This window comes from Salmo salar, chromosome 21 (assembly GCF_965601325.2).
Source record: "Salmo salar chromosome 21, fSalSal1, whole genome shotgun sequence".
In the NCBI taxonomy this organism is placed as follows: Eukaryota; Metazoa; Chordata; class Actinopteri; order Salmoniformes; family Salmonidae; genus Salmo; species Salmo salar.
This window is the reverse complement of record NC_138311.1, coordinates 24,153,994-24,168,872: the sequence shown is the minus strand read 5'-3', so window position 1 is coordinate 24,168,872 and position 14,879 is coordinate 24,153,994. Positions and strand designations below refer to the sequence as shown.

At 44.4% G+C, this 14,879-nt stretch overlaps 1 protein-coding gene across 5 annotated transcripts in view; it reads left to right on the top strand.

The window, feature by feature from the left end:
• The first annotated feature begins 14,267 nt into the window (after positions 1-14,267).
• Positions 14,268-14,879, top strand: part of LOC106581957 (DDB1- and CUL4-associated factor 6) — a 70,843-nt gene continuing 70,231 nt past the window's right edge. For all 5 annotated transcript variants that reach the window (XM_014164538.3, XM_014164537.3, XM_014164533.3 and 2 more), the window contains exon 1: positions 14,268-14,702. In XM_014164538.3, coding sequence (XP_014020013.1) covers positions 14,612-14,702 — 91 coding nt within the window. In that variant the 5' untranslated portion in view covers positions 14,268-14,611. The remainder of the gene's footprint in view (positions 14,703-14,879) is intronic.

The following is a 14,879-nucleotide window of genomic DNA, read 5'->3' as shown; positions in this document are numbered from 1 at the left end:
AGTGTTCGATTGGGTTGAGATCTGGTGACAGATCGCCACGGCATATGGTTTACATCGTTTTCATGCTCATAAAACCATTCATTGACCACTCGTGCCCTGTGGATGGGTACATTGTCATCCACTCCCATCAGGATATAAATTATTTAAATAAACTGAAGGTATTGTATTTATTGGCATTTACCTTGCCCTTGAACATATACCAGATTGTATCACCTGTGCACAATGGTGAGTCTGTCCTCTCCCAAGATATGCACAGGTTATAGAAAGGATATCAGATTTTTTTAAGGACAAAGGTTAGTAACAGCTGTAGCTAAATATATTGGTGTAGGTGAGTGTTCAAAGACTGCTAATGTTGACAAGGAGTTTGCGCTCAACTTTCTTTGTCCTTGAAGGTAGTCACATTGATTTCCTCAAAACATGCAATCACTCATTCTGTGAGGAACCATGACAATTCTGAAAATGAAATTGCTACTCTTGGCAACCAATCTCTTTGGTATTGGGCAATTCCACAGTAACACAGTAACATATTGATGCGGAGACTCAGATATTTTACTTTAAAATGCATTTCAAACAAAAAACAATAACTGCCAAGTTCAACAAACCATACAGCTCTATGCACAAGGACTATAGATTCTAGAAAAACATATACTTGAAAAACACCTGCAAATTCAGTGGAAATTGTTAAAGTAGTCTTTGCATATAGTTGTACGGTTTGTTTAACTTTGTAATCATTGTTTTTTGTTTGACATACATTTTAAAGTGCAACATTTGAGTCTCAGCATCACTCTGTCATAGTGCAGTTGCCCTATTGGATTCCAAAAATCCATCTCACACACACACACAAAGCTCCACGTGACCTGCAACCAACGTCCATGTCTGCACTGCAACCCCACTCATGCAGCCAGCTACTGTGTACCATAGTCTGTGCACACTGGGATAACAAATCTGCAAAACAGTTGGCTGGTGCTACCTAGCTCTATTCAGATTTAGAGGTGCCAAATCTGTATTTTGCCATTTGTTTGGGTTTAAAACACTAAGATAAGCAAGAGTGGCGAGATTAGATAGTAGCTATTGGTTGCATACATCAAAAGATTTAGCAAAGGTTTTTGACTAAGGCCACTTCAGCAACAACCGCGGTCATCAGTGTATACTAGTCTCTCTAGACATCCGTGTTGCCTCCCACAATTTTAAAATATTCTGGCCTAGGGTCTGGTTTCAAAGACTATGGAGGCTACTCAGAGGAGGAGCGGGAGAACAATCCAACTTCGTGAATTTCAGCAAATTACTCATTTATAAACATTAAATATTTAACATTTTTTTTAAATACCTGATTGAAACACTTTTGCAGTGAAGGTCTACAGTAGTCTCAACAGCACCCTCTAGGGTAGCGTCATGGTTTTGCCGGATTAAAGCTATTTTCCGAGACTTAAAAAAAAAAAAAATTATATACGAGGCTCGTGCTTCTCATCCCCTTCCATAAACCCTATTCGATAATATTTACTGGGGGAGTTCAGGTAATATAATCATGTACACGAGCACAAATCGCCACATCCATAATTTGAGTCCTGTCAGATTCTGCCATGTCAGTAATTTTTACTTGGCAGGAAGGTTATTATCCCGGCCCTAAAAACCTACTGTTCTTCAGCAAACTCCCAGGTCCCCTGATAACACTTATCCTGTGCGAATCGCTATCCCTGTGTATTGAGGGATATTACAGCGTTTAAAAACAGGTGCTGCACCCAGTTTGGGTAAGAACATGGAAACAAATTGATGCCTAAAATAATGTGCTATGCACATCGCCTACAGATGAATTAACCGTTTTGTCAAACTTTCCTAATGCCGTTCTTCTCTTTTAAAAAGTGTAAGTGGACAATACTGTGCCAATAAATTGACAGATTGCCAAATACATCAGCTAATTAAATGTCTGCATAGGTTACCGTTCATGGTTCTTATTGATATGCATTATTAAGACTCTTTGAACTGAAGGCCATTAGACCAATATTAGGCTGGACATTTGAAAAATCTTCACACATTGAAGAGCCTACAGGCTTCCGTCATAACAGTACATTTTGAAAGAGGATTAATTTTTTTACAGGGGCAGTTTGGTAAAACTAAATCGTCCACCGTAAATACTGGGGTAATAATTACATAACCGACGTTCTATAGTAATACTAGTCCCATGTGAATAAAGCTATAGACCTACATGGTAATTATGACAACTTCCGGAGGACATCCTCCATCCAATCAAAGCTTTTGCAGTATGAACAGACATGTTGTCCATCCAATCAAAGTGGGCATGTGTGATTTAGAAGCTTGGTGAGTTGGTAAGATTGTTGGATAGATAAAGATTCAGATACTTTAGCATTTTTAGGATTTTATTACTTTCGTCAAACTACAGGAGACAGAGGTAGATTATATTGTTTTCTTGGTTTTAGAACTTTATTTCTGTTGAGTTAGTGCAATTTATTTCAATCCTCCCAACATGATTGGTTTAAAACGTTAATATAACAGTGTATAGAACATTAGGAATGTCTTTCTAATATTGAGTTTCACCCCAGAACAGCCTTCAACTCTACAAGGTGTCGAAAGCGGTTCACAGGGATGCTGGCCCATGTTGACTCCAATGCTTCCCACAGTTGTGTCAATTTGGCTGGATGTCCTTTGGGTGGTGGACCATTCTTGATTCACACAAGTGTCCTGTGTGTAAATCAAATCAAAGTTTGTCACGTGCGCCGAATACAACACGTGTAGACTTTATAGTAAAATGCTTACTTACAGGCTCTAACCAATAGTGCAAAAAAGGTGTTAGGTGAACCCCAGCAGCGTAGCAGCTCTTGACACAAACCTGTGTGCCTGGCACCTACTACTATAGCAAAGGCACTTAGTTAAAGTTTTTGTCTTGCCCATTCACCCTCTGAATGGCACACATACACAATCCATGGTAAGGTTTTGTACAGTGTATAGCTCATTGGTTAAGGTGTACTGGAGTCCGGGGGTTTATTTATTACACCAATTCTGTTTCAAAACATTAGCAAACAAAACGGGGAGGGACCTACCTGAATTGTCCAACTTCCATTTAGCAACTGTTTGGATTAATGAATACACTAGGGCCATGTTAAGTGCGAAAACATTATCGAACTTGGCAGATAGCGTAATAATGGAGCAGTGAGTCGGGAAGCAGGTGCAACGTTTAATAAAACAAAACGAGACAAATCCATGCAACGACAAGCCGGTACACAAGAACAATACCAAATGGTGAGTGAACATAAGCGAGTGACATAAAAAGGGGAGGAAATGAGGGTAATGAAGTCCAGGTGTGAATCATAATGATTAACAGGTGTGCGTAATGATGAATCCAGGACCGGTGGTTACTATTCCGGCGACGTCGCATGCCGGAGGGGAGGAGCAGGAAAAGATGTGACGGCACCCCACCTCTGACACGCGGCTCCAGCCGCAGGACAACACCGACCAGAGGGACAACACAGAGGAGCGGGTCAGTCCGGGCCGCGAAGGTATAAATCACAGATGTTGTTGGGGTCCAGAATGTCCTCCACCGAACCCAACACCGCTCCTCTGGACCATACCCCACCCAGTCCACCAGATACTGGAGCCAACCCCCACGATGTCGGAGTCCAGTAGGGATCTGACGGCGTATGCCAGACTCCCCTCACTGTCCGGGGGTGGGGTGGTGTCGTGGGGGACAGTATCAGCTAGGTGACCAGGAACCACCGGTCTGAGAAGAGACATGAAACGAGGGTGAAATACAATAGTGACTGGGTAGTTGTAACCTGTATGTCACCTCGTTGACCCTCTGGAGAACCTTGAACGGCCCCACAAACAGGGGGCTCAGTTTCTTGCAGGGCAGCTGGAGTGGGAGGTTCCTGGTAGAGAGCCAGATGCTGTCCCCAGGATGGAACATAGGGGTCTCACTGCAGTGGCAGTCTGCCTGTTCCTTCTGACGATGGACGGTGCGCTGGAGTCTCACGTGCGTGTAGCTCCACACCTCCGCCACACGATAGAACCACTCATCAACCCCAGGAGCCGCGCTCTGGCTTGGGGTCCACTGGGCCAGGGCCGGCAGGAAAACCCCAAACACACTGGAAGGGGGTCAACCCAGTGGAGGAATGACCTATGGGGGTTGTGGGCATACTCTGCCCAGGGAAGGAATCGTGCCCACTCACCCTGCCAGTCATGATAGTGACACCTCAGGAACCTCTACACCTGCCCATTGGACTGAGGCCGATACCCGGAATTGAGGCTGACCGTGACAAAGCTTCTCCAATAAGGCCCTCCAAACTCGTGATGTGAATTGGGGGCCACGGTCAGAGACTATGTCCTGCGAAAGGCAATAATGCCGGAAGAGTGCCTCAGCAACCTGGAGAGCAGTGGGGAGACCAGGAACTAAATCAACAGGACTTGGAAAATCTATCCACTACCACCAGAATGGGGGTGAAACCATCAGAGGGAGGAAGATTGACTAACCAATGGATAGATGTGACCAAAGTCCCTAAGGCACAGGAAGTGGCAGGAGCTTCCCTGATGGAGCATTCTGGGGGAATTTGGTTTGAGCACATACGGAACAGGAGTTGACATACCGTGTCACATCCTGCACCAAGGTGGGCCACCAGTACTTCTCAGCGATGGAGTGAATGGTGTGAAAAATACCTGGATGTCCAGCGATAACAGCTGTGTGTGCACAGGTCAGCAGCCGATCCATTATCCCTGTGGGCACGTAGATGTGCTCAGGAAGACAGTGCCGGGGTGCGGGCTCCCTCTAGAGCCTGGCAGATGTCCACATCTAGATCCCAAACCACTGGACCCACGACACGGGAAGATGGGATTATGGGTGCCCTCTGGACAGGAACCTCTCCCGAATTGTAGATACGGGACAGAGCATTGGCCTTTATGTTCTTAGAACCTGGGCGATAGGTCAGCGTGAAGTCAAACCTGGTGAAATAAAAAGTGCCCACCTGGCTTGGTGCGGATTCAGTCTCCTTGTTGTCTGTATGTACTCTAGGTTCCGATGGTCGAAGAGGATGACAAATGGTTCCTTGGCGCCCTCCAGCCAGTGTCTCCACTCCTCTAATACCAACTTCACCACCAGGAGCTACCGATCTACAACGTCATAATTCCTCTCTGCACAAGGATATAATTTCATTGGGTTACCCTGTCTTTGTGACAAAACTGCCCCCACACCCACCTCAGATGCATCTACCTCAACCACAGAAGGTAGCGTGGGATATAGGTGTTTTTTTTTAGCAAGGAGGAGGAGGTGAAATGCTTCTTGAGCAAAGCCTTGTCGGCTGCTGGAGATCACGCCAGCCTACGAGGCGCACACTTGAGGGAGGTGAGAGGGGTGGCGACGGCGCTGAAATTCATGATGAAGAGGCGGTAGAAGTTGTCAAACCCCCAAAACCGTTGTAACCCATTGGTGGTTGGGACTGGCCATGACTACCGCATCCACCTTCCCATCCTCCATCCTCACTCCCTGTGGGCTGATTTGGTAACCCAAGGATACCGCCCTCTGGTGGAATTGGCACTTCGCCTAGATGAACAGGTGATTGTTCAAGAGGCGTTGCAGGACTGCTCGTGGGTGAAGTGATCTTTCAGGTTGGTCGAGAAGATCAGGATGTTGTCGATGTATACAATCACCTGCCGTCTGAGCAGGTCCCTGAACACCTCGTTGACGAATGCCTGGAACACTGACGGAGCATTTGCTAAGCCAAAGGGCATAACCAAAGACTCATAGTGACCAGACATCGTGCTGAAGGCCATCTTCCACTCATCGCCCTCCCAGATGAGATTGTAGTTTGGTGAAGAGCTGGGCCCCGCGGAGCTGCTCAATGGCACCAACGGGAGAGGGTACCGATACTGCTTGGTGATGTCAAGTCCTCGGTAATCGATACACGGGCGTAATCCTCCCTATTTTTTGGCCATGAAGAAGAAACCAGCCGACGCAGGGGACATGGATGAAACCCTGTTGGAGAGCCTTTTGAATGTACACTACTGTTCAAAAGTTTGGGGTCACTTAGAAATGTCCTTGTTTGAAAGAAGAGCATTTTTTTACCATTAACATAAAAAGTGATCAGAAATACAGTGTAGACATTGTTAGTGATGTTGTAAGTGACTATTGTAGCTGGAAATGGCAGATTTGTTATGGAATATCTACATGGACGTACAGAGGCCCATTATAGCAACCATCACTCCTGTGTTCCAATGGCACGTTGTGTTAGCTAATCCAATTTTATCATTTTAAAAGGCTAATAGATCATTAGAAAACCCTTTTGCAATTATGTTAGCACAGCTGAAAATGGTTGTTGATTAAAGAAGCAATACAACTGGCCTTCTTTAGACAAGTTGAGTATCTGGAGCGTCAGCATTTGTAGGTTAGATTCCAGGCTCAAAATGGCTAGAAACAATTAACTTTCTTCTGAAACACAGTCTATTCTTGTTCTGAGAAATGAAGGCTATTCCATGTGAGAAATTGCCAAGAAACTGAACAGCTCATACAACGCTCTGTACTACTCCCGTCACAGAACAGCGCAAACGGGCTCTAACCAGAATGGAAAAGGGAGTGGGGAGGCCCCGGTACATAACTGAGCAAGAGGACAAGTACATTAGAGTGTCTAGTTTGAGAAAGACGCCTCACAAGTCCTCAACTGGCAGCTTCATTAAACAGTAACCGCAAAACACCCACTCCTCTTTCTATTCTGGTTAGAGCCAGTTTGCGCTGTTCTGTGTGACCCCAAACTTTTGAACGGTAGTGTAATCCTCCATGACCTGGGTCTCAGCCACAAACAGAGGGTAGGTGCGTCTAAGCGGAAGTGTAGCACCGAGAAAAAGAAAAAAAATTAATAAATATATAATTTTTTTCTCTCTCATATACATACATACATACATACATACATATAAATAAAACACACAGAGCTCAAAAAAATAAAGGGAACACTTAAACAACACAATGTAAGTCCAAGTCAATAACACTTCTGTGAAATCAAACTGTCCACTTAGGAAGCAACACTGATTGACAATACATTTCACATTCTGTTGTGCACTGGAATAGACAACAGGTGGAAATTATAGGCAATTAGCAAGACACCCCCAATAAAGGAGTGGTTCTGCAGGTGGTGACCACAGACCACTTCTCAGTTCTTATGCTTCCTGGCTGATGTTTTGGTCACTTTTGAATGCTGGCGGTACATCACTCTAGTGGTAGCATGAGACGGAGTCTACAACCCACACAAGTGGCTCAGGTAGTACAGCTCATCCAGGATGGCACATCAATGCGAGCTGTCGCAAAAAGGTTTGCTGTGTCTGTCAGCGTAGTGTCCAGAGCATGGAGGCGCTACCAGTAGACAGGCCAGTACATCAGGAGACGTGGAGGAGGCCGTAGGAGGGCAACAACCCAGCAGCAGGACCGCTACCTCTGCCTTTGTGCAAGGAGGAGCAGGAGGAGCACTGCCAGAGCCCTGCAAAATGACCTCCAGCAGGCCACAAATGTGCATGTGTCTGCTCAAACGGTCAGAAACAGACTCCATGAGGGTGGTATGAGGGCCTGACGTCCACAGGTGGGGGTTGTGCTTACAGCCCAACACCGTGCAGGACGTTTGGCATTTGCCAGAGAACACCAAGATTGGCAAATTCGCCACTGGCGCCCTGTGCTCTTCACAGATGAAAGCAGGTTCACACTGAGCACATGTGACAGAGTCTGGAGATGCCGTGGAGAACGTTCTGCCTGCAACATCCTCCAGCATGACCGGTTTGGCGGTGGGTCAGTCATGGTGTGGGGTGGCATTTCTTTGGGGGGCCGCACAGCCCTCCATGTGCTCGCCAGAGGTAGCCTGACTGCCATTAGGTACCGAGATGAGATCCTCAGACCCCTTGTGAGACCATATGCTGGTGCGGTTGGCCCTGGGTTCCTCCTAATGCAAGACAATGCTAGACCTCATGTGGTTGGAGTGTGTCAGCAGTTCCTGCAAGAAGAAGGCATTGATGCTATGGACTGGCCCGCCCGTTCCCCAGACCTGAATCCAATTGAGCACATCATGTCTCGCTACATCCACCAACGCCACGTTGCACCACAGACTGTCCAGGAGATGGCGGATGCTTTAGTCCAGGTCTGGGAGGAGATCCCTCAGGAGACCATCCGCCACCTCATCAGGAGCATGCCCAGGCGTTGTAGGGAGGTCATACAGGCACGTGGAGGCCACACACACACACTACTGAGCCTCATTTTGACTTGTTTTAAGGACATTACATCATAGTTGGATCAGCCTGTAGTGTGGTTTTCCGCTTTAATTTTGAGTGTGACTCCAAATCCAGACCTCCATGGGTTGATAAATTGGATTTCCATTGATTATTTGTGTGATTTTGTTGTCAGCACATTCAACTATGTAAAGAAAAAAGTATTTAATAAGATTATTTCATTCATTCAGATCTAGGATGTGTCATTTTAGTGTTCACTTTATGTTTTTGAGCAGTAATGTTTATTTATTTTTATTTTTTTTATTTTTTTTAAATAAGTCGATGGCACAGTCCCAGAGCCGATGAGGGAGACAAGTAGCGCGGGTCTTGGAGAATACCTCCATTAGGTCCTGGTATTCGTTCGGGATATTGGGCTGAAGGGCAACCATAGGACTCTCAACCAATGGGGAACAAGGAAGCAGGTCTTCCGGCATACAGGTGACCAGTCTGATTTTCATCCTCGCCCATGAGATGGTAGGGTTATGGCGTTGAAGCTAAGGGAGGCCGAGGATGATTTTGTGAACTGGTGCACTTGTGATGAAGGTGATGCTCTCCTGGTGATTGGATGCCACGTTGAGGGTGAGTGGTTGAGTGATGTATGTGATGGTCCCAGATCCTAGTGGCTGACAGTCAAGACCTTGAACCGGAAAAGGAGAGGAGTAGATGGTAATGTTGAGGGAGGAGGCAAGGGTCTGATCCATCAAGTTTCCCATGGCGCCGGAATCCACTAAAGCTGTAGACACAGTACGAGGGAAAGTCAGCCAGAGTGATGGACCTCAGAAACAGGAAGAGCTGAATCTTGAAAACTCACTCCTGGTCCAGGGGATGAAACATTATGTGACCGTCCCTCTGCTCTAGTGGATCCTGACGTACCGGACACCACTGGAGCCCTCCTTGCCCACAGCACAGACACAGCCCCAGCAGGATCCGTCTGCGTCATTCTGCCACGGAAAGGCGTGTGACCCCTACTTCCATGGGTTCAGGCTCTGATCCCAAGTACTCGCCAGGATGGCCATCGCAATGAGTGCGTCCAGGGTGAGGTTATCGTCCCGATAGGCCAGTTCCATCTGGACCTCCGCGCGCAGACCTCATCGAAATAGCCGGCACTTCGCACACTCATTCCATCCACTGGAAGCTGCTACTGTCCTGAAGGTGAGCGCACACTCAGCAGCTGTCTGATTCCCTTGCTGTAGCTGAAGCTCACCTCTTCCATGGCCATCCCCAGTTGAGCCAGCTGGTCATGATGTTGATGTAGAAGGTACTCTCGTTCGTCGACCGTCTGATATCTGATTTTCCTGCTGCTTCCATATTTTGAGTTAGTATTCTGTAATAATGGAGCGGTGAGTCAGGAAGCAGGTGCAATGTTTAATAAAACAAGACCGAGACAAAGCCATGTGGCTACAAGCCGGTAAACAAGAACAATACCAAATGGTGAGTGAACATAAGCAAGCGACATATAAAGGGGAGGACATGATGAAGGTAATGAAGTCCAGGTGTGAATCATAATGATGAACAGGTGCACGTAATGAGTGCCAGGTGTGATGGATCCCAAGACCAGTAGTTAGAATTCCGGCAACGTCGCACGCTGGAGGGGAGGAGCAGGAGAAGATGTGACAGATAAAAATACCACAAATAGAGCCGACGTGATTCTACATGTCAGAGATGCACGTTTGTTCTACATAGCTTATTTAAAATGACATTTACATTTTTTATTTTACCTTGGCAAGTGAGTTAAGAACAAATTCTTATTTTCAATGACGGCCTAGGAACAGTGGGTTAACTGCCTTGTTCAGGGGCAGAAGGACAGATATTTACCTTGTCAGCTCGGGGATTCAATCTTGCAACCTTTCGGTTACTAGTCCAACGCTCTAACCACTAGGCTACCTGCTAGACTATCTGGTCGCTTAGAAATATTTAGCAGATGATATCGCAGGTGCAGCGAAATGTTTATGTTTCTAGTTACAACAGTGTAGTAATACATAACAATACACACAAATAACCCCCCAAAAAATGTATACATTTCAGAACGAGCAATGTCAGTCATTAATACAGTTGAAGTCGGAAGTTTACATACACTTAGGTTGGAGTCATTAAAACTCATTTTTCAACCACTCTTGTTAAACTCTAGTTTTGACAATTTGGTTAGGACATCTACTTTGTGCATGACAAGTCATTTTTACAACAATTGTTTACAGACAGATTATTTCAATGTATCACAATTCCAGTGGGTCAGAAGTTTACATACACTAAGTTGACTGTGCCTTTAATTAAACAGCTTGTAAAATTCCAGAAAATGTCATGGCTTTAGAAGTTTCTGATAGGCTAATTGACATCATTTGAGTCAAAGAGGTGTCCCTGTGGATGGATTTCAAGGCCTACCTTCAAACTCAGTGCCTCTTTGCTTGACATGAGAAAATTTAAAGAAATCAGCCAAGAAATCTGAAAAAAAGATTGTAGACCTTCACAAGTCTGGTTCATCCTTGGGAGCAATTTCCAAACGCATCAAGGTGCCACGTTCATCTGTACAAACAATAGTACACAAGTATAAACACCATGGGACCACGCAGCCGTCATACCGCTCAGGAAGGAGACACGTTCTGTCTCCTAGAGATGAACGTACTTTGGTGCGAAAAGTGCAAATCAATCCCATAACAGCAAAGGACCTTGAAGATGCTGGAGGAAACAGGTACAAAAGTGTCTATATCCACAGTAAAGCGAGTCCTATATCGACATAACCTGAAAGGCCACTCAGCAAGGAAGAAGCCACTGCTCCAAAACCGTTTGCAACTACACATGGGGACAAAGATCGTACTTTTTGGAGAAATGTCCTCTGGTCTGATGAAATTAAAATAGAACTGTTTGGCCATAATGACCATCATTACGTTTGGAGGAAAAAGGGGGAGGCTTGCAAGCCAAAGAACACCATCCCAACTGTGAAGCACGGGGTTGGCAGCATCATGTTGTGTTGGCGCTTTGCTGCAGGAGGGACTGGTGCACTTCACGAAATAGATGGCATCATGAGGGAGGGAAAATGATGTGGATATATTGAAGCAACATCAATCAGGAAGTTAAAGCTTGGTCGCAAATGGGTCTTCCAAATGGACAATGACCCCAAGCATACTTCCAAAGTTGTGGCTTAAGGACTGGCTTAAGGACAACAAAGTCAAGGTATTGGAGTGGCCATCACAAAGCCCTGACCTCAAACCCATAGACATTTTTTGGGCATAACTGAAAAAGCATGTGCAAGCAAGGAGGCCTACAAACATGACAACTCAGTTACACCAGCTCTGTCAGGAGGAATGGGCCAAACTTCACCCAATTTATTGTGGGAAGCTTGTGGAAGGCTACACCAAACGTTTGACCCACGTTAAAGGCAATGCTACCAAATACTTAGTGTATGTAAACTTCTGACCCACTGGGAATGTGATGAAATAAAAGCTGAAATAAATCACTTATTATTCTGACGTTTCATATTCTTAAAATAAAGTGGTGATCCTAACTGACCTAAAACAGGGAATATTTACTAGGATTAAATGTCAGGAATTGTGAAAAACTGAGTTTACATGCACCTTAGCCGAATACATTTAAACTTCCGACTTCAACTGTATATACATACATACAGTTGAAGTTGGAAGTTTACATACACCTTAGCCATGTACATTTAAACTCAGTTGATCACAATTCCTGACACTTGCGTACTATTGTTTGTACAGATGAATGTGGTACCTTCAGGCGTTCGGAAATTGCTCCCAAGGATGAACCAGACTTGTGGAGGCCTACATTTTCTTTTTTCCTGAGGTCTTGGCTAATTTCTTTTGATTTTCCCATGATGTCAAACAAAGAGGCAATGAGTTTGAAGGTAGGCCTTGAAATACATCCACAGGTACACCTCCAATTGACTCAAATTATGTCAATTAGCCTATCAGAAACTTCTAAAGCCATGACATCATTTTCTGGAAGTTTCCAAGCTGTTTAAAGGCACAGTCAACTTAGTGTATGTAAACTTCTGACCCACTGGAATTGTGATTAAGTGAAATAATCTGTCTGTAAACAATTGTTGGAGAAATTACTTGTGTCATGCACAAAGTAGATGTCCTATCTGACTTGCCAAAACTATAGTTTATTAACAAGACATTTGTGGAGTGGTTGAAAAACAAGTTTTAATGACTCCAACATAAGTGTATGTAAACTTCCAACTTCAACTGTACTCCTCAGCACCCCCCAATTATATTGGCAAAGGAGAAATGCTCACTAATTGGGATGTAAACGAGTTTGTGCTGAAAATTTGAGAGAAATAAGATTTTTGTGTGAATGGAACATTTCTGGGAATTTTCTTATTTCAGCTCATGAAACATGGGACCAACACTTTACATTTTGCGTTTTATATTTTTGTTCAGTATACATATATAAAATGGTGTGTATAGACAGTAGGTGTAGTTAGCAGTAGGTAGGATGAGCCTTGACTAGAATATAGTATGTAAACATAATTAAAGTGACCAGTGTTCAATGACATATATATATATATATATAGGGCAGCAGTCTCTAAGTTGCAATGTAGAGTACCGGGTGGGAGCCGGCTAGTAACAGTGACTAAGTTCAGAGCAGGGTACTGGACGGAGGCTGGAGATAGAAGCTGTTTTTCAGTCTTTCGGTCCCAGCTTTGATGAACCTGTACTGTCTCCTCCTATAGTGAGCGCAAAAAGTATTGGGACAGTGACACATTTTTTGTTGTTTTGGCTCTGTACTCCAGCACTTTGGATTTGAAATTATACATAAATATCATACCTCCCAAAAGTGCTGACCTCCCCAGTTACGCTGACCTCCCCTGTTACGCTGACCTCCTCTGTTACGCTGACCTCCCCTGTTACGCTGACCTCCCCTGTTACGATGACCTCCCCTGTTACGATGACCTCCCCTGTTACGATGACCTCCCCTGTAATAGTGAGAAGTTAGCCTGTCTTGGGGGCATGATATTTGTGCATCTGTAACTTTCTCACTCATCATTAGTCAGGATTCATTTAGGATTATCCATAATCATGGTAGCATCCACATTAATGTAGAAGTGTTTTAGAAACATATTCTATTCTTATTTACAATGAAAGTTACTCCAAAATGACACAATACATTATTTACCATTAATTTCTATTGGCCACAAAATAATCTGAAACAACCAAAACAAACAGCAAATACATCCAACAAGTTTGTAGAGTAACACGCTTGATGTAATCATGTCATGTTAGGAATATGGAACTAAACTTTTGACTACTTTAATATACATAAGTGAATTTGTCCCAATACTTTTGGTCCCATAAAATGGGGGGATTATGAACAGAAAGTACTGTAATTCCTAAATGGTTCACCTGATATGGATAAAAACACCCTCAAATTAAAGCTGACAGTCTGCACTTACCTCATAGTCATTTTATAATTTCAAACCCAAAGTGCTGGAGTACAGAGCCAAAACAACAAAAAATGTGTCACTGTCCCAATAGTTTTGGAGCTCCCTGTAGATGGTAGCAGGGTGAACAGGCGGCTGGCTACCAGGTGCTATAGATGTCCTGGAGGGCAGGCAGAGTGCCCCCGACATGATGCTCTCAATGGTGCATCTGTAGAAGTTTGTGAGGGCCAAGACGAATTTCTTCAGCCTCCTGAGGTTGAAGAGGCACTGTTGCGCCTTCACCACACTGTGTATGGAAGGACAGTTCAATGATGTGTGCGCACCAAGGAACTTGACACTTTTCATCTGAATGCTCCAAAACGTTGTGTCCTGCTGAACAGTCCCCAGAGTCTACCATTTGTTAATCTACCTACACATCCAGTATTAATATGATAACACTTTACTACATAATCGCGCAATTATAACTATATTATATATAATGTCCTCAACTGGATTTTCAACTAATATTGTTAGAGACTAGGGTCTTCTCCTTGAGTGCTTCGTCATACGGCTGCAATGTTGACTGTCTCGATTAATGGTCTCGAACATAGAAATACAACGCATAGAACGGTTCACATACCACTGAGAACCTGCTTTATTGCGTTGTTTCAACCAGGGAGTTCATTGGTTGCATAGGCAGGGGTTGACACAACAAGACAGAGAAGTAGAGAGCCATCCAAATAACAAGCTTCAGAGGAATATAGCGACCAAAGAGAGGCTGCAAAGTGAAGAAGGGCGATAAGGATAAAAGCTTGATATAGCTAGAGTTAGCTTAGCGCCCATGCTGACGTTACTAGCTAGCTACTGTACGTCGCAACGGCCCCAACGACCCCGCAGAGAAAAAGCAAAACAAGATCCAAAGGCGATAGTCAGAAGGCAGGGCTTACAACTGTATTTCAATGCTATTTTTAAGTAAAAGGAGGTTCGAGCATGATGTCCTGCTCTGGTAACCTGGTTTGGGATGTTAACAAGCGCTCTATTGGATATAATGAACCGAATGCTGTCAGGATCAACTACTTAGGTAAGAGCTCTTGACTGGGTCCAAAATAATTTGCTACAGCTAGTGAACGTCGATCAGTTAACTAGCTAGCTAACTATATTTTCGATTAGCTTGCTGACACGTGAAATACAAACTTGCAACAACATTGTCGCTAATTTGTTTCCCAGTTTAGACAACATTAGCGTTGATACTTTGTTT